Consider the following 23,554-nt stretch of genomic DNA (forward strand, 5'->3'; position numbering starts at 1 on the left):
GGTCGAGTGCTCCTGTCTGGGCCTATTACGGCCGCCACGCAACCATTATGTATGGCCATCAGTTCCCATGTGGAGGCCATCCAGTTCTATATCACCTCAGATCTGCACTTCCCCGTGGTCTTGGGACTGGCGTGGCTCCGGGCGCATGACCCACAGATCTATTGGTCACAGAACTTGGTCACCTTCCCAAGCTTGCAGTGCGTGGAACACTCCCACCATATCTGTGCCGGCCAGGTGGAGGGTTCCCCAGGGGTTTCCTTGCCTCCCGAACTGTCCGACTTTGCTGATGTGTTCAGCGAGACAGAGGCGGATCAATTACCCCCGCACAGGCCCTATGACTGCCCCATTGATTTAGTCCCTGATGCGCCTCTCCCAGTGGGGCGTTTGTACTCCATGTCGGACCCTGAGTTGGCTGCATTGTGGGACTTTCTGGAGAAGAATTTGGCTCGCGGTTTCATCCGGCCCTCGTCCTCGCCAGTGTCTGCACCCGTGCTCTTCGTTAAAAAGAAGTCGGGCGAATTACGGCTTTGCTGCGATTACCAAAAACTCAACGCCATCACGGTGCACAACCGTTACCCGCTACCCCTCATCCCCGAACTCTTGGACCGACTCCGGGAGGCTAAGATCTTCACGAAACTGGACCTGCGTGGAGCTTACAACCTCGTCAGGGTTCGGCCGGGTGATGAGTGGAAGACGCCGTTTGGTACTCGCTATGGACATTTTGAGTACACGGTGATGCCGTTTGGCCTGACCAACGCCCCCGCTGTGTTTCAGCATTTCATGAATGACATTTTCCGGGATTTGTTGGACCAGTTTGTCGTGATCTACTTGGACGACATCCTGATCTACTCCCCGTCGCGTGAGGTGCACCATCAGCATCTCCATCAGGTCCTGCAGCGACTCCGAGAACATCGGCTGTTTGCCAAGTTGGAGAAGTGCCAGTTCTACCGGGTGACCATCGATTTCCTGGGTCACCGCATTTCTCCTGAGGGCATCGCCATGGAGCCGAGTAAGGTTGATTCTTTGCAGAGTTGGCAACCCCCGCGTCGCGTGAAGGATGTACAGCGACTTCTTGGATTTGCCAACTATTACCGAACTTTCATCCCTGGGTTTGCTGCCTTGACAGCCCCCCTCACCCGGCTCCTGCAGAAGAAGACTCGGTTCCAGTGGAACGCACCAGAACAACAGGCTTTCCAGACTTTGAAGGAAGCCTTCATGAAGGAGCCCATCTTGAAGCATCCTGACCCGCAACGGCCGTTTGTCGTGGAGGCAGACGCCTCCGACATTGCCATTGGGGCAGTGTTACTCCAGGCAACGACGCCCAGCGGTACCCTTTTCCCTTGCGCGTATCATTCACGAAAACTGAACCCTTTGGAGCGCAATTATACAATCTGGGAGAAGGAGCTGCTGGCCATCAAAGCGGCGTTCGAGGCCTGGAGGCATCATCTGGAGGGAGCGCGGCATCAAATCGAGGTCCGGACGGACCATAAGAATCTGGAAAGCCTGCAGACCGCTCGGAATTTGAACCAACGCCAGATCCGGTGGTCTCTTTTCTTTGCGAGGTTTGACTTCCGGGTTCGGTACATACCAAGCGGGCACAATCAAAGAGCGGATGCTCTGTCCAGGAAGCCCAAATATTCCCGAGTGGAAGACAAGCTTCTGCCTAGGACAGTGATCCCCGTCGAGTCTTTTGCTGCGGTACGGGAGCCGGTTGATATACGGGCTCGTATCCGGGAGGCACAGCAGCAGGAGGTGTGGGTGGCTCAGCGGAAGGAGGAGGTGGGGCCAGATTCTCCTTGGACAGTCACGGATGGACTCTTGTATTATCGTGACCGGCTCTATGTTCCGGGAGGGCCACTCAGGGGACTCATCCTCAGCCAGTGTCACGATAACCCGGCAGCGGGGCATTTTGGCCTGTTCAAGACCCTGAACCTGGTCTCCCGTACCTTCTGGTGGCCCCGAGTCCGACACGACGTCCAGTCCTATGTCACCTCCTGCATCCCATGCAGGCAGGCCAAGTCAGCGACAGGGGCCCCGCCTGGATTACTGCAGCCCTTGCCAACACCCAAAAGACCCTGGGGGGCTGTGTCCATGGACTTTCTGACGGATTTACCCCCATCCTCTGGTTTTACGACAGTGTATGTTGTGGTGGACATGCTGACCAAGATGGCGCACTTCATCCCCTGTCGTGGCTTACCGTCAGCCCGCGCCACTAGTCGTATGTTCATTCAGCAGGTGTTTCGGCTGCACGGCCTCCCTGATAGAGTCGTCTCCGATAGGGGGGCCCAGTTTACAGCCCGCTTCTGGCAGGAGTTGATGCATGCGTTGGATATCAAGATTTGCCTCTCGTCCGCACATCATCCTCAAACTGACGGGGGAACCGAGAAGGTCATCGGTATCCTGGAACAATATCTGCGCTGCTACGTCAATCTGCAGCAGAACAGTTGGGTGGACTATCTGGCCATAGCTGAGTTTGCATTTAACAATTCGCAGCACACCTCCACACAGATGACACCGTTCTTGGCCAATGTGGGTTATCACCCCCGGTTTTTCCCCCTTTCTCCCGTGGACTCACCGGAGCCGGCAGCGAACGACTTCATGGCAGAGTTACAGGCGATCCATCGATTGGTGCGACGTCAGTTAGAGAAGGCCAAGGCCAATTACAAAAGGTTTGCTGATCGGTCAAGACGGGATACGCCTCCACTATCGGTGGGGGATCGGGTCTGGTTGTCCACCAGGAACCTACCGTCAACACGGCCGGTGAGAAAGTTAGATCACCGATATTTAGGACCGTTCCCAGTCGAGGCTGTCATCAATCCGGTCGCCTATCGCTTAACTCTGCCACGTTCCCTGCACGTGCACCCAGTCTTTCATCGGTCTCTGTTGGTCCCCGAGCAACCGGCTTGTCCACTCCGCCGAGCGGAACCTCCCCCATCAGGACCTCGTGATGGAGGCAGCACCCCCGAGTACGAGGTCGCCAGCATCAGGGATTCCCATTGGCTGAAAGGTCGTTTCCAGTACCTGATTGAATGGAAAGGTTACGGACCAGAGGACTTCACCTGGGAAGACGCGACCGCCGTTCATGCCCCTGTGTTGGTGACTGCTTTTCATGAACAATTCCCATCCCGACCGCATCCGGATCGGCAGCCCCGGGGGAAGGGCCCTGCGGTGCGGGATAGTGTTGTGATTCAGGGTCAGCCTGTGGGTTCGGCAGTTGGGTCGGATGACTCAGACGAGGGGGAGGAGGGGGGTGTTGAAGAAGAACTTGCTGATGATGGCTTGGAGGCTCCGCAGAGCCCCCAGCCAGGCCCCTCTTACTTGGTGGAGACCCAGCTGTGTGAGCCCGACAGTGTGGATGAAGATGACCCACAGCTGGCCCTGTTCAAGGACGCCCGACGCAGGAGGCAGTCAAGTAGGAGCAAGCAGAGAAAGGCTGTGGGACTTCTCGGAAGGAGGCAAAGAGAGGCCACGCCCTGAACTCTAATAAAGGGAGTGTTTGAGGGAGGGCTGGTTTGCTGAAAGCAACCGCTCCGATAGAGGATCAAAGCTCCGGTATCTTGTTTTATGTTTTGTTTGTTTGTGTAATAAATTTGGCAGACGTATTCCAGCCTCTGCCGTTTGTACAGGGGTTGCCTTTCTGCAAGGCCGGTAGCAGGCTGGTACAGAACAGATTGCACCAGCACACAACCACTCTGCAATGTCGAACACAAGGAAGAAGAGCAACAACCATTTAAGATCCCTGGCATGAGAACATGGACAATGACCAGAGGTATGGCTACAACACATGGAGCTATAAACAATTCACTTTTAACAACAGATACCCAGAGACAAATACATCCCAAAAACGGATGCGCAACAACTCAAAGAAATACGGCAGACCTCAACAAACAGATCTGAGCATGCTCCATGAGCAGAGTGCAGACACCAACAGTATAAACGGAATCTCCCCACCCCAGCATCTCCATCCTGACGACGTTGGCAGTTGGCCAATGAAAGCTTGGTTTTTCAGCAATAAAAACTGTTTTAGTTTTTAAATCTATCCCAGTGTTCAGTTGTTTGTTAATTTTAACATGCCTGGGATTCATATTTTTAATCTTATCAAGGAATGTGTGTGTGTGTGTGTGTGTGTGTGTGTGTGTGTGTGTGTGTGTGTAAGGTCTGACTTTCATTGTAATTGTCTCATATTTTCATTTTATAAATGTGGAATCACTGATTTTTTTACTTTTTTATTAGTACTGGAAACTGTAGGAGAAAATGGAGTATAAAAATCTTCACATAACAACAATGGGAAGAGAACAAAGACAATGCAAATATATTATGAACAAAATGAATTCAATTAATTTGGGGGCAATAAGCTGACTGTAAAAATGCCCCTTGGGGGCCCCCCGAAAGCACTAATAAGCAGGCATATACATAGAATGAAGGCTATTGCTAAGCACATTGATTTGTACTTTAGATTGTAAGCCGCCCTGAGTCTTCGGAGAAGGACGGGATATAAATGGGATTAAAAAAAAATTAAAAATTCACACATGTATTTATTGTTTAATAAATAATGTTGTATGGTCCCGCCTTAGCTATTCCCTTAAGAAATTTGAACTCTTGAAACAAGCATCATTTCAAAAGGATTTTTTATTGAGAGTTAGTGATTGCAGAGAAGACAGGCAGGATTTTAAACTCCCATGCAAAAACATTAGGTTAAACCATTATTTAGACCCCTCCCAACTGCCCAGTCCATCGGGAGCCAATCCAGAGGTACGAAGGTGTTGTGAGAATTCCAAGCTGAGAAGGTGATAAAAAGTTGTTCTCAGGTGCCACAACCTTGGTTCTCCAGAGATGAGACAAAGGAGATGTGGGACCATCTGCTCATCCCTCCCCCTCCCATTTCCCAGGAAGATACATTAAAGCAAAAGAGGAACAACGTAAAATAGAAACATCACAGAAAGCCCCAAGGTTTCCCCCTCCCACCAGAATGGCAACATCCTGAAAGGGATCTATGTGGACCTGACAATTGTATTGTTTAATATAAGAAAAGGATGGCTTAAATAAAATATTTGTTTCGAAATACGCCGCATTGGCAATACATAAATAAAAGAACAGATGTAGTTCAACGATTGTACTTGGGTTTTAGTGACAACTCTTATGCCAAAAAAAGCCAAAACAGTGCTAGGCTGCATTAACAGAGGGATAGAATCAAGATCATATGAAGTATTAATATCACTTTACAATGCCTTGGTAAAAGCCACTCTTGGAATACTTCATCCAGTTTTGGTCACCACGATGTAAAACAGATCTTGAGACTCTAGCAAGAGTAGAGAGAAGTGCAACAAAGATGATTAGGGGACTGGAGGCTAAAACATATAAGGAACGGTTGCTGGAATTGGGTATGCGTAGTTTAATGAAGAGAAGGGCGAGGGGTGACATGATAGCAGTGTTCCAATATCTCAGGGGCTGCCACAAAGAAGAGGGAGTTAAGCTATTCTCCAAAGCACCTGAAGGCAGGACACCAAGCAATGGATGGAAAGTACTCAAGGAGAGAAGCAACCTAGAACTAAGGAGAAACTTCCTGACAGTTAGAACAACTAACCAGTGGAACAACCTGCTTCCAGAAGTGGTGAATACTGGAAGTATTTAAGAAGAGACTGGACAGCCATCTGTCTGAAATGGTATAGGGTTTCCTGCCTGAGCAGGGGGTTGGACTAGAAGACCTCAAAGGTCCCTTCCATCATCATCATCTTCTTCTTCTTCTTCTTCTTCTTCTTCTTCTTCTTCTTCTTCTTCTTCTTCTTCTTCTTCTTCTTCTTATTATTATTATTATTATTATTATTATTATTATTATTATTATTATTATTATTATTATTATTATTATTATTATTATTATTATTATTATTATTATTATTATTATTATTTATTTTAAATAGGGGGTGCAATTCAAATCAGAGTTTTTTAAAGAGTTTCTGTCCCTTTTAGGAATCACCCAAGGACTGTCATCTAGTCATCATCCTTAGACTAATGGATCAATTGAATGTTTGAACTCAGTACTTGAGCAATATTTAAGGTGCTTTATTAATTTCCAGCAAACAAATTGGATGGACCTACTTCCTTTCGCAGAAGTTGCCTACAACAATGCAGTCCACTCCAGCACAGGCTACACTCCCTTTCAAGTAGCCACCGGCCAAAGTTTCAACCCTATGCCAGAACTAACCCCAAATGAACCGGCAATCCCATCACTTAAAGAGTGGATATCCCAATTACAAAACACCTGGCCAGTGGTTAGGAAAGCTTTAGCCAAAGCTAGTCAAGCATACAAAACACAAGTGGATAAAGAAAGAGTTGAACCTAAACCATTCAATGTAGGAGAAATGGTATATTTATCTACAAAATACCTAGAATCCCTACAACCCTCTAAAAAATATATAGAACCTTTTCCAATTAAAAGAATCATAAACCCAGTGACAGTAGAATTAGAATTACCAAAGAACCTCAGACAAATACACCCAATCTTTCACTGCAGCCTGCTGAAATGAGAACAACAGTCACCCTTACAGCCAAAAATTCCCACCACTACCTCCAATCATGGTTGAAAGAGAACAACACTTTGAAATAAAAGAAATCCTAGATTCTAGAAAATACCATGGGGCAACCCAATACTTAGTAGCATGGAAACACCTTCCCTCCTCACAGAATGAGTGTGTCCACAAACGTCACATTAGAGCACCCAAACTGTTAAAAAAGTTTCTTACAGAATATCCCAACAAATGCAAGTCAACTCTACATGTCAGGACCCACCTCAATCCACATCTTAGGAAATAACTCTTGGATGCAAGTTTGTCCAAAAAGGAAAAGTTTACTAGGATGAGATCGATTGTGGCAATACAAGATGGGATCTAACAGAGTTACATTTCAATCCTATATAAAGCATTCCCATTTCAACCCCCTCCTCTCATCCATTTGGTCAGGCTCCCATCATTTACTTAGGTGTCAGGCCCTTTCATGGGAAAGGGAACTCTCCTTGTTTTTATTGTTATTGCTTCTTCCTTTTCAGTTGTAAATGGAGATGTGATCCAGATCTCTCTCTCCCCCTGTCCCCCCACAGATCAAAAGCTTCTCTGGTGTTTGAAGACAGCCTATTGCAATCTGAGTAACCATCCTCTCCCCCCCCCCTCGGAGAGATGGCAGAATCCCCAGAATAAGCACCATATTCTACCTATACATTCATGAAATGTGATATAAATGGATTCTGACACTATACCTGTTTTGTTTCTCTACAGTTGTTTGGTCTACCACCATTTGATTGAACACTAGATTTTTTAATCTTTTAAATTTAGTATTTAAAAAAATCATAGTTTTTTTCTTTTTTCTTTACACTATTGTAAAGCTTAATTCAGCTTAATTCAGAATTAAAATCTTTTGCCATAAATATATTTGAAACCTAATAGGTTTCTAGATTATGCACTCATTCAAAAAGAAATGCTCTTTTTTCATAAACTTTGGAAAAAAAATCATCTAGTAGTTCTGCTGAATTTTCTCATTACTTCTTCCATCATTTTTATTTTCAGAAAAATTCGGTGAAGAACACTTTCTCTGGTTTGTTTGTTGCTGTTGTTAGAAATCATCAGAACTAGTGATGCAGAACTATTATATATATTAAAATCACTTTGAGTCGACTTTGCCACCAGTGATAAAATTATCATTGAATTTATGTGCAAGATTCTTTGACAATCTAAATGGAGTGCTTTACCATATTTTCCCAAAAATAAGACCCAGTGTTATATTTTTTTGCTTCCAAAAGAGGCAGTAGGTCTTATTTTCGGGGAATATCTTTATTTTTCTTCTGACACCTTCCTCGCCTCACAGCGGTGGCATCAACAGCCCCGTCCAGCAGGAGCCCGCGTGGGCGCTGGCCCACTTCTGTCGCCCCTCATGGCAGGAGGCTGTGTAGCCGACTGCACTGTACCACTGCCATGAGTTGAGGCAGGTGGAGGAGGGGGTGGAGCTACCTCAAGTGCCCCATAGGCACCCAAACACTTTTAACCCAAAGGGAGACTGGAAGCTTTGTCTGCTTGCAAATGGAGAAATTGGAAACAGAGGGATTTGCTCCTTTTCCAACTGCCCCATTTGCAAGCAGACAAAGCTTCCAGTCTCCAATTCACAATTCACTCGGTTTCCAAGTGTCCCATAGGCACCCAAACACTTTTTGCCCAGAAGGAGAAATGTCAGAGACTCTAAGCTTCATCTGCTTGCAAATGGGGTGGTTGGAAACCAAGGGTTTCGCTCCATTTCCAACCACCCCGTTTGCATGCAGATGAATGTTCCAGTATCCCTCTGGGTGAAAGGTGTCTCATAGCCGGTCCCCCCCCCCCACCGCTTCTGCCTCTGCTCTGGACTTAACTGTTCTGCTTCAAGGTGCCAGTGGACTACAGCTGCTGCCAGACACCATCGTTCCCCCCTTGTGCTCACTGCTGCTTATGCTGGCCACGCCCACCCCAGGCTTATTTTTGTGGTCAGGATTATATTAAGCCCAACCCCAAAAATCAGGCTAGGGCTTATTTTTGGGATGGGTCTTATTTTCGGGGAAACACGGTAAGTCTGTTTTCAACATCTTTTATGTTACACATTTTTGTAGTTGTGTTTGTGTGAAAGGTAAAATGTGAATGTGAATACATAGTTGAAAATATTGCAAATATTAATTTGTTGTATAATCTGGATTCATACATCATGCTAAAAAGACAGGCAACCTATTATCTAAGAGTCGCTTATGACTCCCAAGCTCTTCATTATAATTCTCAGAAAGTTTTTTGTGGCCACCTTGAATTGTACACAAAGTAATAATGGCACAATTATCAAAAATAATGGTATAATGTTTTGCTATTTATTTGGTGAAATATGTGTAGGGAAACTATAATGCATGTTCTAAAATAGGCATAACAGGTTTAAGGGAAAATACATAACCCTCCTGTAAATTTATTGTCCTAACATTGGATAAATCTGGCATTGTTCAAATGAAATTTTGGAAAAGTTTCCAACTGTGTGTTAAGTCATAAATCACAACTTACATCTAACAGATTCTGGAGGACCGATGAACTACCAAAGGACTGGAAAAGAGCTGATGTAGTTCCCATCTTCAAAAAAGGAAAAAAAAATAAATCCAGGAAACCGCAGACCTATCAGCCTGACCTCAGTACTTGGGAAGATTCTAGAAAACATAATTAAGCAACGAATCAGCAAACACCTAGAGGCAAACAAAGTCATAATCAAAAGCCAACATGGGTTTGTCAAAAACAGATTGTGTCAGACAAATCTTATTGCATTCTTTGACCCGTGACAAAATTAATGAACCAGGGGGATGCTGTGGACATAATTTACTTGGACTTTATTAAGGCATTTGATAAAGTAGATCACAATCTACTAGTTGATAAGATAGAAAAATGTGTGTTAGACAGCATCACCACCAGCTGGATTCATAGCTGGCTGACCAGCCGTACTCAGCATGTGGTCCTCAATCGAACTGCATCTACATGGAAGGAAGTGTGTAGTGGGGTGCCCCAGGGCTCTGTTCTGGGCCCAGTGCTCTTCAACATCTTCATCAATGGATTGGATGAGGGGATAAATGGGGAACTCATCAAATTTGCAAATGATACCAAGCTGGCAGGAATAGCCAGCACTCTAAAGATAGGCTTAAGATACAGAAAGACCTTGACATTGGACATTATCTAACATTGGACATTATCTAACAAAATGAAATTCAATGGTGGAAAAAGTAAGGTTCTACATTTAAGCACGTAAAACCAAATGCACAGTATAGGTGGTACCTTGCTTAATAGTAGTAACTGTGAGAAGGATCTTGGAGTCCTAGTGGAAAATCACTTCAATATGAGCCAGCAGTGTGCTGCAGCTGCCAAAAAAGCCAACACTGCTAGCCTGCATTAACAGGGATAGAATCAAGATCATATGAAGTATTAATACCACTTTACAATGCCTTGGGAAAGCCACACTTGGAATACTGCATCCAATTTTGGTCACCACGATGTAAAAAAGATGTTGAGACTCTAGAAAGTACACAGAAGAGCAAGAAAGATGATCAGTAATAAAGTGATTGGCAACCCCTGAGATATTGGAACACTGCTATCATGTCACCCCTAGTCCTTCTTTTCGTTAAACTCAATATACCCAATTCCAACTACCATTCTTTTTATGTTTTAGCCTCCAGTCCCCCAATCATCTTTGTTGCTCTTCTCTGTGCTCTTTCTAGAGTCTCAACATCTTTTTTACAATGTGGTGACCAAAACTTGATGCAGTATTCCAGGTGTGAACTTACCAAGGCATTGTAAAGTATTAGTACTTCACGTGATCTTGATTCTATCCCTCTGTTCATGTAGCCTAACACTGTGTTGGCTTTTTTGGCAGCTGCAGCACACTGCTGGCTCATATTTAAGTGATTGTCCACTAGGACTCCGAGATCCCTCTCACAGTTACTACTATTGAGCAAGGTACCACCTATACTATACCTGTTCATTTGATTTTTCCTGCCTAAATGTAGAACCTTACTTTTTCACCATTGAATATCATTTTGTTAGATAGCGCCCAGTGTTCGAGTCTGGCCAGATCCTCCTGTATCTAAAGCCTATCTTTTGGAGTATTGGGTATTCCTGCCAGCTTGGTGTCGTCTGTAAATTTGATGAGTTCCCCATTTATCCTCTCATCCAAATCTTTGATGAAGATGTTGAAGAGCACTGGGCCCAGAACAGAGCCCTGGGGCACCCCACTACACACTCCCTTCCATGTAGAGTAAACTACACACTAACTAATGATGTTAGTGTGTATTCTAAATGGACCAAGCTCGGAAAGAAAGCCTTACTCAAAGCATTTTATTCAATTTATGTGGTGGAACAAAACTTAATATCACATGCAAAGTCATACAGACACACAAAATATTCTCTGTTTTCAGATCATATAAATGTGTCACCTTTTACTAAAGAAATGCAAGCAATCCTCATTATTTGTGGGCTTTGTATTTACACAATTGCTTATTTAGAAAAATAATTTTGTCACTCCCAAATCAGTACTCATGGCACTGTTGCACTTATTTGAGGACATGCAGAGTAGTTGTCAGAATCCATTTATATTTCATTTCTAACTGCAAATCTAAATGTCACCCCCTTACTGGATTCTGCCATTTTTCCAAGGAGGGGAAGAGAAGGCAGGGTTGTTAAGAGTCATCTCTATCTCTCAGATGAAAGGTTTGTGTATTCAGCCTGCCTGGAGGCCATTACAAAAGACCAGGAAAGAAACCCTTTGAACTAAGAAGAACAAAGAAAGAGAGAAAGGGCAGAACTCTGGGTGGTATCTCCGATGGGAATATGAAGGGGAGGAAGTAATAATGTTGCAAATGATACTGGGGGTCTCTTTTCCCATGAGGAGTTTGACACCTGAAACGTAACTGATCCGGGACTGACCAAATGGACCGAGGGGATGGGTTTTACTCGGGGACACTTTAAGGTATCGACCTGCGAGACAGTTTCCAGATCTTGTCTAGATTATCCACTGTCAACCATGTTTTCGTAAAAGTTTCTCTTTGGACAATCCTGTCTCCAAGAGTTCTTCTTTCCTAAGATGTGGATTGGGGTGGGTCCTGACATTAAGACAGGATCTGCATTAAGAGTCAACCTGCAAGGAAAAACCTTACCGGGGGACTTTGCAAAAAATACAATGTCTAACAATGATACAAGGGATGAGGAAAGCCCCATGGAAAGGGAGTTTTCCCGCCGAATGAAACCCCACCAACGGTCGGAAGCTGAAGCATCAATAAATATTAAAGCCATCTGTTTCCCTGGATGAATTTCATAGCACTCTCTAGAAGAGCTAGAATCATTCTTAAATTATTTTTTATTTTTATTTTAGGTAGAAAGCCATTTTGGTCTCTATGTATAAATTTGGTCAAAAAATTCTTTTTTTTATTGAAAAGTTTTATAAAAATTACAATATTATCCCATCCCCAATCCACCCCTAAACCCCCCCTCCCCAACTTCCCAAAGCTGATTACAGGGTACAGATATATAATACATAATCTAACTAACATTAACCAACTATATAAATAACCCAATACATAATGCACTTTAACTCCCCTATAACATAAATACAAACAATCTAAAAGTATCCAAATTATACTAATGCAATAGTAATACCATATAATTAAAACTAATAATAATAAAAAAGGAAAAGGAAAATTTCCATTATACTAAATTATAACAATCTAAAATTTACTCATAAGCTAAATGGAACTTTTTAGTCCCATATTTTTTCTGAATATAATCTATCCATCTTCTCCAAACCGAAATGTATCTTTCTTGTGAATGATCCTTCAGATAAGCAGAAATCTTAGCCATTTCTGCTAAATTTGACACTTTAAGTGTCCATTCCTCTACAGTAGGCAGGCAATCCTTCTTCCAATATTGCCCTACCAATAACTTTGCAGCTGTTATCAAATTCAACATCAAGTTAATTTCTTTAGTATCACAATCTGTAATAACACCCAATAAAAATAATTGTGAACTTTATCTTTCTCTTGAAAATCTTTTGAATATTCCACCAAATTTTAATCCAAAAAGCTTTTATATTTCTACAAGTCCACCAAATATGAAAATAAGTAGCGTCCAAACTACCACATCTCCAACATTTGGGCTGTAAATTGGAATACATACAAGACAGCTTTTTAGGATCCAAATGCCATCTATAAAACATTTTATAAAAATTTTCTCTTAAATTTTCAGCTTGAGTAAATTTTACATTTCTAACCCAAATTACCTCCCATACATCCAATGGGATTGGTTCTTGAATATTTTGAGCCCACTTTACCATGCAATCTTTAACTAATTCCATTTCCGAATCCAATTCTATTAAAGCATTATAAATTCTCTTTATATGCACTCGAGTTTGATCTTTAATCTGTTTTACCAAATTTTCATCCATCAGTGTCAAACCAACCTTCTGATCTAACTTCCACCTAGCTTGCAGTTGAGTATACTGAAACCAAAACTGTACAATATTTTCTTGTTTTAACTCAGCTAACAACCTTAATTACCAATCATTCCCTACCAATCTAAGTAATTCCTTATAAGAAATCATATCCAAATTCACACCCATAGATACACCCTCTATTGCGTGTCCAGGAATCCCCCAAATTGGTATTTTATAATTCAACTTATAATAGTACTTTTTCCAGACACGCAATAAAGCACTTCTTAAAATATGGGATTTAAATACCTTGTCAACTTTTTTGTTATATATTAAATATGCATGCCACCCATATAATAAGTCCCATCCCTCAAGATAAAGTATTCTTTTATTTGTTAGATTAAGCCAATCACTAACCAGTGTTAAAATCACTGCATCATAATATAATTTCAAATTAGGCACCTTAAGTCCTCCTCTTTCCCGTGCGTCTTGTAAAATCTTAAGTTTAACTCTCAGTTTTTTCCCCGCCCAAAATAAATTTATTAATACCCTTCTGCCATTCTTCCAAATTAGCATCCTTTTTCAAAATAGGTATCATTTGAAACAAAAAGAGAAACTTTGGTAAAACATTCATTTTAACAGCTGCAATTTTCCCCAACAAAGATAATTGTAATTTTTTCCAATTATTTAAATCCTTTTGTACTTTTAACCATAACATCTCATAATTATTCTTATATAATTTCACATTAGAAGCTGTAATATATACTCCCAAATATTTAGCCTTTTTCACTATTTCATAACCTGTCAATTTTACTAACATTTCCTTTTCATTCATGGTCATATTTTTAGATAATATTTTGGTCTTATTATTATTTACCTTAAAACCAGAGACTTTCCCATATTGAGTTATAATTTCCATCAAATCTATAACCGATTGAATTGTTTAGTTTAGTTTAGTTTAGTTTTATTAAATTTTTATACCGCCCTTCTCCCGAAGGACTCAGGGCGGTGAACAGGGCATATAATAAAAAATACAAAAATACAAAAGTTAAAATAGAATTAAATTAATGCCCAAAATAAAACAATAAAATATACAAATATTTAAAACCCTAAATTAACTCCCCATCAGGCCAGGCCAGCTTGTTCGAATAGGTGGGTCTTTAACCCGCGCCGGAAGGAGCGGAGATCCGGTGCCATCCGGAGCTCAACCGGCAGTTGATTCCACAGAGCCGGGGCGCCCACAGAGAAGGCCCTCCCCCTGGGGGCCACCAGCCGGCATTCTCTGACCGGAGGCACCCTGAGGAGGCCCTCTCTGTGGGAACGCACAGGGCGGAGGGGAGTTGACGCCGGCAGCAGGTGATCCCCGAGGTATTCCGGACCCATGCCATGTAAGGACTTGAAAACCATCACTAAGACCTTGAACCTCACCCGGAAGACAACTGGTAACCAATGCAGCTCGCGGAGCAAAGGTGTAACATGGGAGTACCGGGAAGCTCCCAAGACAACTCTCGCGGCCGCATTCTGTACCAGTTGGAGCCTCCGAGTGGTCTTCAAGGGAAGCCCCATGTAGAGAGCATTGCAGTAGTCAAGACGAGAGGTCACGAGCGCATGAGTGACCGTACACAAGGCCTCCCGGTCTAGATAGGGCCGCAACTGACGCACCAGGCGAACCTGAGCGAAAGCCCCCCTAGTCACGGCAACTATATGATCTTCTAAGGTAAGCCGCGAATCTAGGAGGACTCCCAAGTTGCGCGCCCTATCCACGGGGGGTAAAAACTCACCCCCCATAAAAAGAGATGGAACATTTTGAATATCCCGGGATGCCGGAATGCACAGCCACTCAGTCTTGTCAGGGTTGAGTTGAAGTCTGTTCCTCCCCATCCAGACCCGAACCGCCTCCAGGCAACGGGACATCACAGCGAGGGCATCACTGGGGTGGTTTGGGGTCGAAATAAAAAGTTGGGTATCATCAGCATATTGATGATACCCAACTCTAAAACCACGAATGATCTCACCCAGCGGTTTCATGTAGATGTTGAACAGGAGAGGCGAGAGAACCGACCCCTGAGGAACTCCACAAACGAGAGACCTAGGGGCCGATCTCTGCCCCCCTGCCAACACCGACTGCGAACGTCCCAGGAGATAGGAGGAGAACCACCGAAGAACCGTGCCTCCCACTCCCAATCCCCTGAGACGCCGCAGCAGGATACCATGGTCGATGGTATCGAAAGCCGCTGAGAGGTCTAATAGGACTAGGACAGAGGAACATCCCCTATCCCGGGCCCTCCAGAGATCATTCACCAGAGCGACCAATGCCGTCTCCGTGCTGTACCCGGGCCTGAAACCCGATTGGTACGGATCCAGATAATCCGCTTCATCCAGGACCAGAGGGAGCTGATGCGCCACCACACTCTCAACAACCTTCGCAAGAAAGCGAAGGTTGGAGACTGGACGAAAGTTGTTCAACACAGCTGGGTCCAAGGCTGGCTTCTTGAGGAGGGGTCTCACCACCGCCTCCTTCAAGACGGTGGGGAAATTACCCTCACTCAAAGAAGCGGATATCACCGCCTGGAACCAGCCTCGTGTCCTCTCCCTAGCTGCATAAACCAGCCAGGAAGGGCACGGGTCCAATAAACATGTGGTGGAGCTCAGCCTCCCCATAATCCTGTCCACTTCATCAGGGGTCACAGAATCAAACTCCTCCCAGATAACATTGACAAGACCGCCCGTGTCCTGATCGTCAGACTCTGCCCAGCTGGAGTCCAAACCGGTCCGAATCCGAGCGATTTTATCCGACAGATGCTGACCAAACTCCTCGGCACGACCCTGCAAGGGATCCCCCCTCACCTCCTGATTAAGAAGTGAGCGAGTCACCCTAAACAGGGCGGCCGGGCGATTATCTGCGGACGCGATGAGGGTGGAGAAGTAATTACACCTCGCCGCCCTCATCGCTGCGAGATAAGACCTAATATAGGTTCTTAACCGCAACCGGTCGGATTCGGATCGGCTGGACCTCCAGCAGCTCTCTAGGCCCCGTTTCCGACGCTTCATCTCCCGGAGCTCCACGGAAAACCATGGAGCTCGCTGGGATCTGCACCGGGTCAGGGGCCGCAAGGGTACAACTCGGTCCAGTGCCTCAGTGGCTGCCCTTTCCCAGGCTTCCACTAAGGCATCCGCCGAGTTGTGAGCGACGGAGGCAGGTGGGGATCCCAGCGCTGCCTGGAACCCGTCAGGGTCCATTAAGCGCCTGGGGCAGTACCATCTGATTGGTTCCGTATCCCCACGGCGGGGGGTGGTAAAATGGAAGACCAGCCGCAGGAGGTGATGATCGGTCCATGACAGGGGCATAATAAATGGAGAGCCCCCACCAAGATCATCCAACCATCGTCCAGATAAAAAAACTAGGTCCAGGGTGTGGCCCCCCTCATGAGTTGGTTCAGAAATTACCTGCGTCAGGTCCATGGCCGTCATGGAAGCCATGAACTCCCGAGCTAACTCAGATGACCCCCCCAGGGATGGCAGATTGAAGTCACCCAAAACTAAAAGTTTGGGGAACTCAATCACCAAACCGGAGAGGACATCGAGTAGCTCAGGCAGGGCTGCCGCTGTGTGACTAGGCGAAACGTACACCAGCAGCAAGCCCAACTGCGCCCCCGAACCAAACCTCAAAAAGAGAGACTCATTGGCTGAGATAGTGTAACAACCAAGTCATCCACAAATGCTCTTAACCTATAATCATTCTGCTTTATCTTTATTCCCTTTATTTTAACTGATTCCCAAATTTTAATCAATAAAATCTCCAATGTTAAAACAAACAATAATGGTGACAAGGGACATCCCTGTCTTGTACCTTTTTCAATTTTAAATGCATCTGTTAGTCCCCCATTAATAATAATTTGCGCCGATTGTTGTTGATATATAGCTTTAATAGATTGCAGAAATTTATCCCCAAAATTCATCGTATCCACAACTTTCAATAAAAATTGCCAATTCAACTGATCAAATGCTTTTTCAGCATCTAAAAATATCAATGCTGCAGAGACTTGGTTATTCTGTTCCAAATATTCTATTAAGTTTACAATTTGTCTTACATTATATTTCATACAGTCATGGCCAAAATTGTTGGCACCCCAGAAATTTTTCCAGAAAATCAAGTATTTCTCACAGAAAAGTATTGCAGGAACACATGTTTTGCTATACACAGGTTTATTCCCTTTGTGTGTATTGGAACACAACAAAAAAAGGGAGGAAAAAAAGCAAATTGGACATAATGTCAAACAAAACTCCAAAAATGGGCCGGACAAAATTATTGGCACCCTTAACTTAATATTTGGTTGCACACCCTTTGGAAAAAATAACTGAAATCAGTTGCTTCCTATTCAAGGTGCTGGTGATGACCTATAAAGCCCTAAATGGCTTGGGTCCGGGATATCTGAGGGAACACCTGCTGCCGGCATCAAGTTCCCTTCGTCCAGTGCGCTCCCACAGGGAGGGTCTTCTCAGGGTGCCACTGGTAAGAGATTGCCGGCGGATGACACTGTTGTGATTCAGGGTCAGCCTGTGGGTTCGGCAGTTGGGTCGGACGACTCAGAGGAGGAGGAGGGGAGTGTTGAAGAGCTTGCTGAGGGGATTGGACAGCTTGATGAGAGCCCCCAGCAAGGCCCCTCTCATCTGGTCACGATGCAGACCCAGCTGTGTGAGCCTGACAGCGTGGATGAAGATGACCCACAGCTGGCCCTATTCAAGGACGCCCGACGCAGGAGGCAGTCAGTTAGGAGTAAACAGAGGAAGGCAATGGGGCACCTCGGAAGGAGGCACAGAGAGGCCACGCCCTGAACTGTATTTAAGGGGAATGCGTGGGAGGGCTGGTTTGCTGAAGGCAACCGCTTGGATTGTTCCTGCTTCTTAGCTCGTGTGTTATGGTTGGTGTCTTGTCTTGCTCTGTTTTATGTGAATAAATTTGGCAGGCGTTTGCCGTTTGTAGAGGGGTTGTCCCTGCCTTTTCTGCAGGGCCGGTAGCAGGCCGGTACAGAACAGACACCCAGGGATAGGGTCTTCTCAGTGGGGGCGCCTGCCCTTTGGAACCAGCTGCCAGTGGAGCTGAGGACTGCCCCCGACCTCCGTTCATTCTGCCGGGACCTGAAGACCTGGCTCTTCGAGCTCTCTGGCCCAGGCTGAGGATTAATCTTATTTTAATTGGGGTTTTATTTATACAGGGACAAATATAATTTTTTTAAAATTTGTTTTTAACTTTTGTATCTTGGTTTTTAATTACCCTGTAAACCGCCCTGAGTCCTTCGGGAAAGGGCGGTATATAAATGTCATAAAATAAATAAATACATAAATAAATAAACCATCAATAAGCTTCTTACACCGCTCACCCGGAATTTTGGACCACTCTTCCTTTGCAAACTGCTCCAGGTCTCTCTTATTGGAAGGGCGCTTTTTCCCAACAGCAATTTTAAGATCTCTCCACAGATGTTCAATGGGATTCAGATCTGGACTCATTGCTGGCCACTTCAGAACTCTCCAGCGCTTTCTTGCCATCCATTTCTGGATGCTTTTTGACGTATGTTTGGGGTCATTGTCCTGCTGGAAGACCCAAGATCTCAGACGCAAACCCAGCTTTCTGGCACTGGGCTCTACAGTGCGACCCAAAATCCTTTGGTAATCCTCAGATTTCATGATGCCTTGCACACATTCAAGGCACCCAGTGCCAGAGGCAGCAAAACAACCCCAAAACATCATTGAACCTCCACCATATTTCACCGTAGGTACTGTGTTCTTTTCTTTGTACACCTCATTTCATTTTCGGTAAACAGTAGAATGATGTGCTTTACCAAAAAGTTCTATCTTGGTCTCATCTGTCCACAAGACATTTTCCCAGAAGGATTTTGGCTTACTCGAGTACATTTTGGCAAACTGTAATCTTGCTTTTTTATGTCTCTGTGTCAGCAGTGGGGTCCTCCTGGGTCTCCTGCCATAGCGTTTCATTTCATTTAAATGTCGACGGATAGTTCACGCTGACATTGATGCTCCCTGAGCCTGCAGGACAGCTTGCATTCCTTTGGAACTTGTTTGGGGCCGCTTATCCACCATCCGGACTATCCTGCGTTGCAAACTTTCATCAATTTTTCTCTTCCGTCCACGACCAGGGAGATTCGCTACAGTGCAATGGGTTGCAAACTTCTTGATAATGTTGTGCACTGTGGACAAAGGCAAATCTAGATCTCTGGAGATGGACTTGTAACCTTGAGATTGGTGATATTTGTCCACAGTTTTGGTTCTCAAGTCCTCAGACAGTTCTCTTCTCTGTCTGTTGTCCATGCTTAGTGTGGCACACACAGACACACAATACAAAGACTAAGTGAACTTCTCTCCTTTTTATCTGCTTTCAGGTGTGATTTTTATATTGCCCACACCTGTTACTTGCCCCAGGTGAGTTTCAAGGAGCATCACATGCTTGAAACAATCTTGTTTACCCACAATTTTGAAAGGGTGCCAATAATTTTGTCCGGCCCATTTTTGGAGTTTTGTTTGACATTATGTCCAATTTGCTTTTTTTCCTCCCTTTTTTGTTGTGTTCCAATACACACAAAGGGAATAAACCTGTGTATAGCAAAACATGTGTTCCTGCAATACTTTTCTGTGAGAAATACTTGATTTTCTGGAAAAATTTCTGGGGTGCCAACAATTTCGGCCATGACTGTATATCTTCCAGTTATAAATCCAGACTGATCACTATGAACCATTTGTTTCAAAACATGCATTAATCTATTTGCCAATATTTTTGCAAAAATCTTATAATCTGTATTTAAAAGCGATATAGGTCTATAATTCTTAGGTTGGGTAAGGTCTTGATTCTCCTTTGGAATCAGCGATATAAAAGCCCTTCTCCAGGACGCAGGCACCTCCTCTCCAGCTTGGATTTTATTAAATAATTCCTTTAAAGGTTCTACCATCTCTGCAAATAATATTTTATAATAAATTGCTGATAAGCCATCTGTACCAGGAACCTTACCCACTTTTAACTGTTTAATTGCTGAAATGATTTCCTCAGAAGAAATTAAATGATTCATCCCTTCTCGTTGTTCATGTGAAAGCATAGGAATATGCGCTTCCTGTAAGTACTTGTCTATATCTAAAGCTTGTATATTCTCGCTAGCATATAACTTTGCATAAAAATCTAAAAAACCCTTTTTAATCAAATTTTGTTGATATGTTTCTTTACCCTTATATTCTATTTTCTCTATGGTACGTAACTTCTGTTTTTTCCTTAATTGATAAGCAAGCCATCTACCAGGCTTGTTTGCATTATAAAAAGTATTATGTTTTGCATATCGCAAGTTAGTTGCAACCTGATCCGCCATTAACATATTAAATTGCTCTTTCAACAGATTTATTGAAGTCCTTAGTGTCTTGTCTGACGGATTCAAAATAAAAGCTTTCTCCTTCAATTTAATCTCTTCTTCCAATTTTTTACGTTTTTGCATCTGCTTACACCTGTGACTGTTATTCATATGAATCAAAAAAACCCTCATGTAAGCCTTACTAGCATCCCAGACCATTTCAATCGGTGTACCTTTATGCATATTCAAAACAAAAAATTCTTTCAAATAATCTCTACATTTCTCCGAGAGCACATCATATCTAAATAAGTTTTCATTCAATCTCCAAGATCTTCTGGTCCCGTCTTCCCTAAACGACTCCATCCATACAGGGCTGTGATCTGGCAATATCCTAGGAAACATCTTAACATTCTTGACCCTGGAAATAAGATCACCAGTAATTAAAAAAAATCAATTCTGGAAAACGATTGATGCCTGTCCGAGAAAAAAGTAAAATCTCTGTCCTCCAAATTCCGCTCCCGCCAAATATCTCTTAATTCCAAGTCATCTTTCAAATAAAAAAAGCTTTAGGGAACCTAGAATAGTTAGGAGAGTTTTTAGAAGATCCCTTCTTGTCCTTGCTTGAATCCAAAACACCGTTCCAATCACCCATCAAAATAACAGATTTATAATCCAATTGAGTTAATTTGTCATGTAAAAACTTATAAAACTTTCTTTGCTGTTGATTAGGAGCATATAATCCAATAATAAGAATTTTCTTGCCTTGTAACAATTCAATAATAACATATCTTCCCTGTAGATCAGACTCAAGCTAGCAGATAAGTCTCTTCTTAGATAGATAACCACCCCACTCTTTTTATCTGGAGCAGATGCTATAAAATGTAATCCCAACTGGGAATTAATCAAGTACTTTTGATCTTTTACACAAATATGAGTTTCTTGTAGACAAACAATATCATTTTATGTTGCTTTAAGTAGTGAAATACTTTCTTTTTTGTGGTGAATTTAGGCCATTAACATTCCAAGTCAGGAACTTTATTGCCATTCTTAGCGACCTGAAGCCTCTGGAACACTGCCTGAAGATCCGCAGTTGGTCTCTTCGGTCACGCCCCTTCCACCGGCTCCGTAGTAACAGGGCCTTGTATCATAGGCCCAAAATCTATCTTCTGTTTCAATTGCTCCTTTTCTTTATGTTTGTATGCTGCACGTGTCATTCTATGTTCTTTTGGATCACCCTTTAACGACAAAATCTGTTCAGTAGATTCAGCCAACTGTGCCTCTCCAACAAACTGATGTTGCACCTTCAACTTGTTGTTTATCTTCCAAACTTTCTTCTGTTCTCTTAAATTGTGGAGATGGTGGTGAACCTGCTTTCAGGACATAGGCATAAAAATCTTTTGCCTTTGCAATCGTATTAAGTCTGTATTGTGTCCCTGCATAGTTTACCACTATACCAATAGGTATCTCCCATCTGAACTGAATCTGTCGGTTTTTAAGCTCATCAGACAAAAAACCAAAATCCTTCCTTTTTCTCAACATTTTAGGAGGTATTTCTTTCAAAATTATAATATCTTGACCTGCAATTTGAAATCTCTGTTGATAGAAGGCCTGGATGGTTGCATTTCGGAGTGACCCCTTAGAAAAATAAATCACCACATCTCAAGGTAAATTTTTCTGCCTCGCAATACAAGAGTTGATCCTGAAAATTTTATCCACCTCCCTTGATAGCTCCTTAGGATCCCATCCCAAGATGGGAGCTATAACTTTAATCACCTCCTCTTGCAAATCCTCTCCAGGGTTTTCTTTCAATCCCCTTATTCTCAGAGCAAATTCCATGTCTCTATATTGTGAAATAATCACCTCATGCTCAGTTTTATCAATTTTATTTTCTGCTTTAGCAATTCTATTTTCTAATTTTTCACTGTTTTCCACAACCTCATCCACATGATCATCTAAGTGTTCAATATGTGCAGCCAGCCCTTGAAGTGCAAGCAAAATGTCTTCTCTCATCTCAAGGAGATCAGCCACCTCCTCCTTTATTTGTTGAGCTGTTTGTTGTGCTTGAAGCTTCAAAGCATCCTGCAAGTCTTTAAGTGTAAATGCTGGTGGTGGAGGAGAGGGTGGAGGGGATCTGGGCTTTGAAGTGGATTGCGTTGCAGGCTGTGTTACGGGAGAAGAAATTAAACTTTTAGAAACTACAGGAATTGCCTGCCATCTTGAAGCCATTTTCCAAGTTGCTACAATTCACTTTCTCTTATCACTTTCACTTTCCCTCTGCACTTCAGGATAAAAATAAAGTACAAAAAAAATCTTTAAAAGTCTTTAAAAAAATTTAAAACTCTAAAATCCAATGTGTTGTTTAAACTTTAACAGAATCTTCACACTTTATTCTTTCAAACAAAGAAAAACATTTCGGTGCCATCTTTTCTCTTTCAAAGTCAAATTTGGGTATGGAGAAGATTAAAGCACCCCGTGTTAAAGTTTTAAATACTTGCAAATTTATCTCCTCCTGATCAGCTCTGTCTGCTTTAAATCAATCATAAATCACTATAATCTGCAGATGTGGATGCAGCATCTGGCTTCGCCCCTGCTTTGGAGCAAAGGCGTCCTGGACTTGGAGAAAAGCCTCGGGCTCCATGAGAGCTCTCACCCTCCGACCCCCAGATATTTCTGGGAGGTCTCAGGGAGCTCTACCACTACCCGAGGAAAGCTCACCTCCCCCTCTTCTCCCGAGGGGGAAGTTTACAAGCCACAGGACAGCTGATTGTCATTGTTCCCACAGTTCAACGAAGCCTCAGGATCGGCAGCCAAAGAAAAGCCGCCATCGGCATGGTGTAACCACCGGAAGTTAATCGGTCAAAAAATTCTTTAGTCTTTCTGCTATTATTGAGGCAAAAATGTTATAATCTACATTTAATAATGATATTGTTCTATAATTTTTATTTGCATTAGATCAGAGTCTTCTTTGGGTATTAGGCTAATATTGGCTTCAGTCCATGTATTTGGTATTTTAGCCTCCAAAAGTATTTCATTGCACAGTTCTTTCAATATTGGGCTTAGTATATCTTCTAATGATTTATAAAGCTCTGCAGGTAATCCATCTGGACCCAGGGTCTTATCATTTTTTTACCTTTTTATGGCCTCAGTAATCTCCATCATTGATATCTTTTCATTTAATATATTTTGAATATTCTCTGAGATTTTTGGTAAGTCTGCTGTATTTTTTCTTTTGAAATTTCCTCTGCATTATAAAG

General features: G+C 43.3%; 1 protein-coding gene across 1 annotated transcript in view; it reads left to right on the forward strand.

Moving 5' to 3' along the window:
• PUDP (pseudouridine 5'-phosphatase) overlaps nt 1-23,138 on the forward strand; it is a gene marked incomplete at its 3' end in the record, with an annotated part of 96,087 nt that extends 72,949 nt beyond the window's left edge. Inside the window, exon 5 of the mRNA XM_081327667.1 lies at nt 22,965-23,138. Within this exon, the coding sequence (XP_081183793.1) occupies nt 22,965-23,138 (174 nt within the window). The remainder of the gene's footprint in view (nt 1-22,964) is intronic.
• Nucleotides 23,139-23,554: the final 416 nt, after the last annotated feature.

Source organism: Vipera berus (genome assembly GCF_964194415.1).
Source record: "Vipera berus genome assembly, chromosome: 4".
Taxonomy (NCBI): domain Eukaryota; kingdom Metazoa; phylum Chordata; class Lepidosauria; order Squamata; family Viperidae; genus Vipera; species Vipera berus.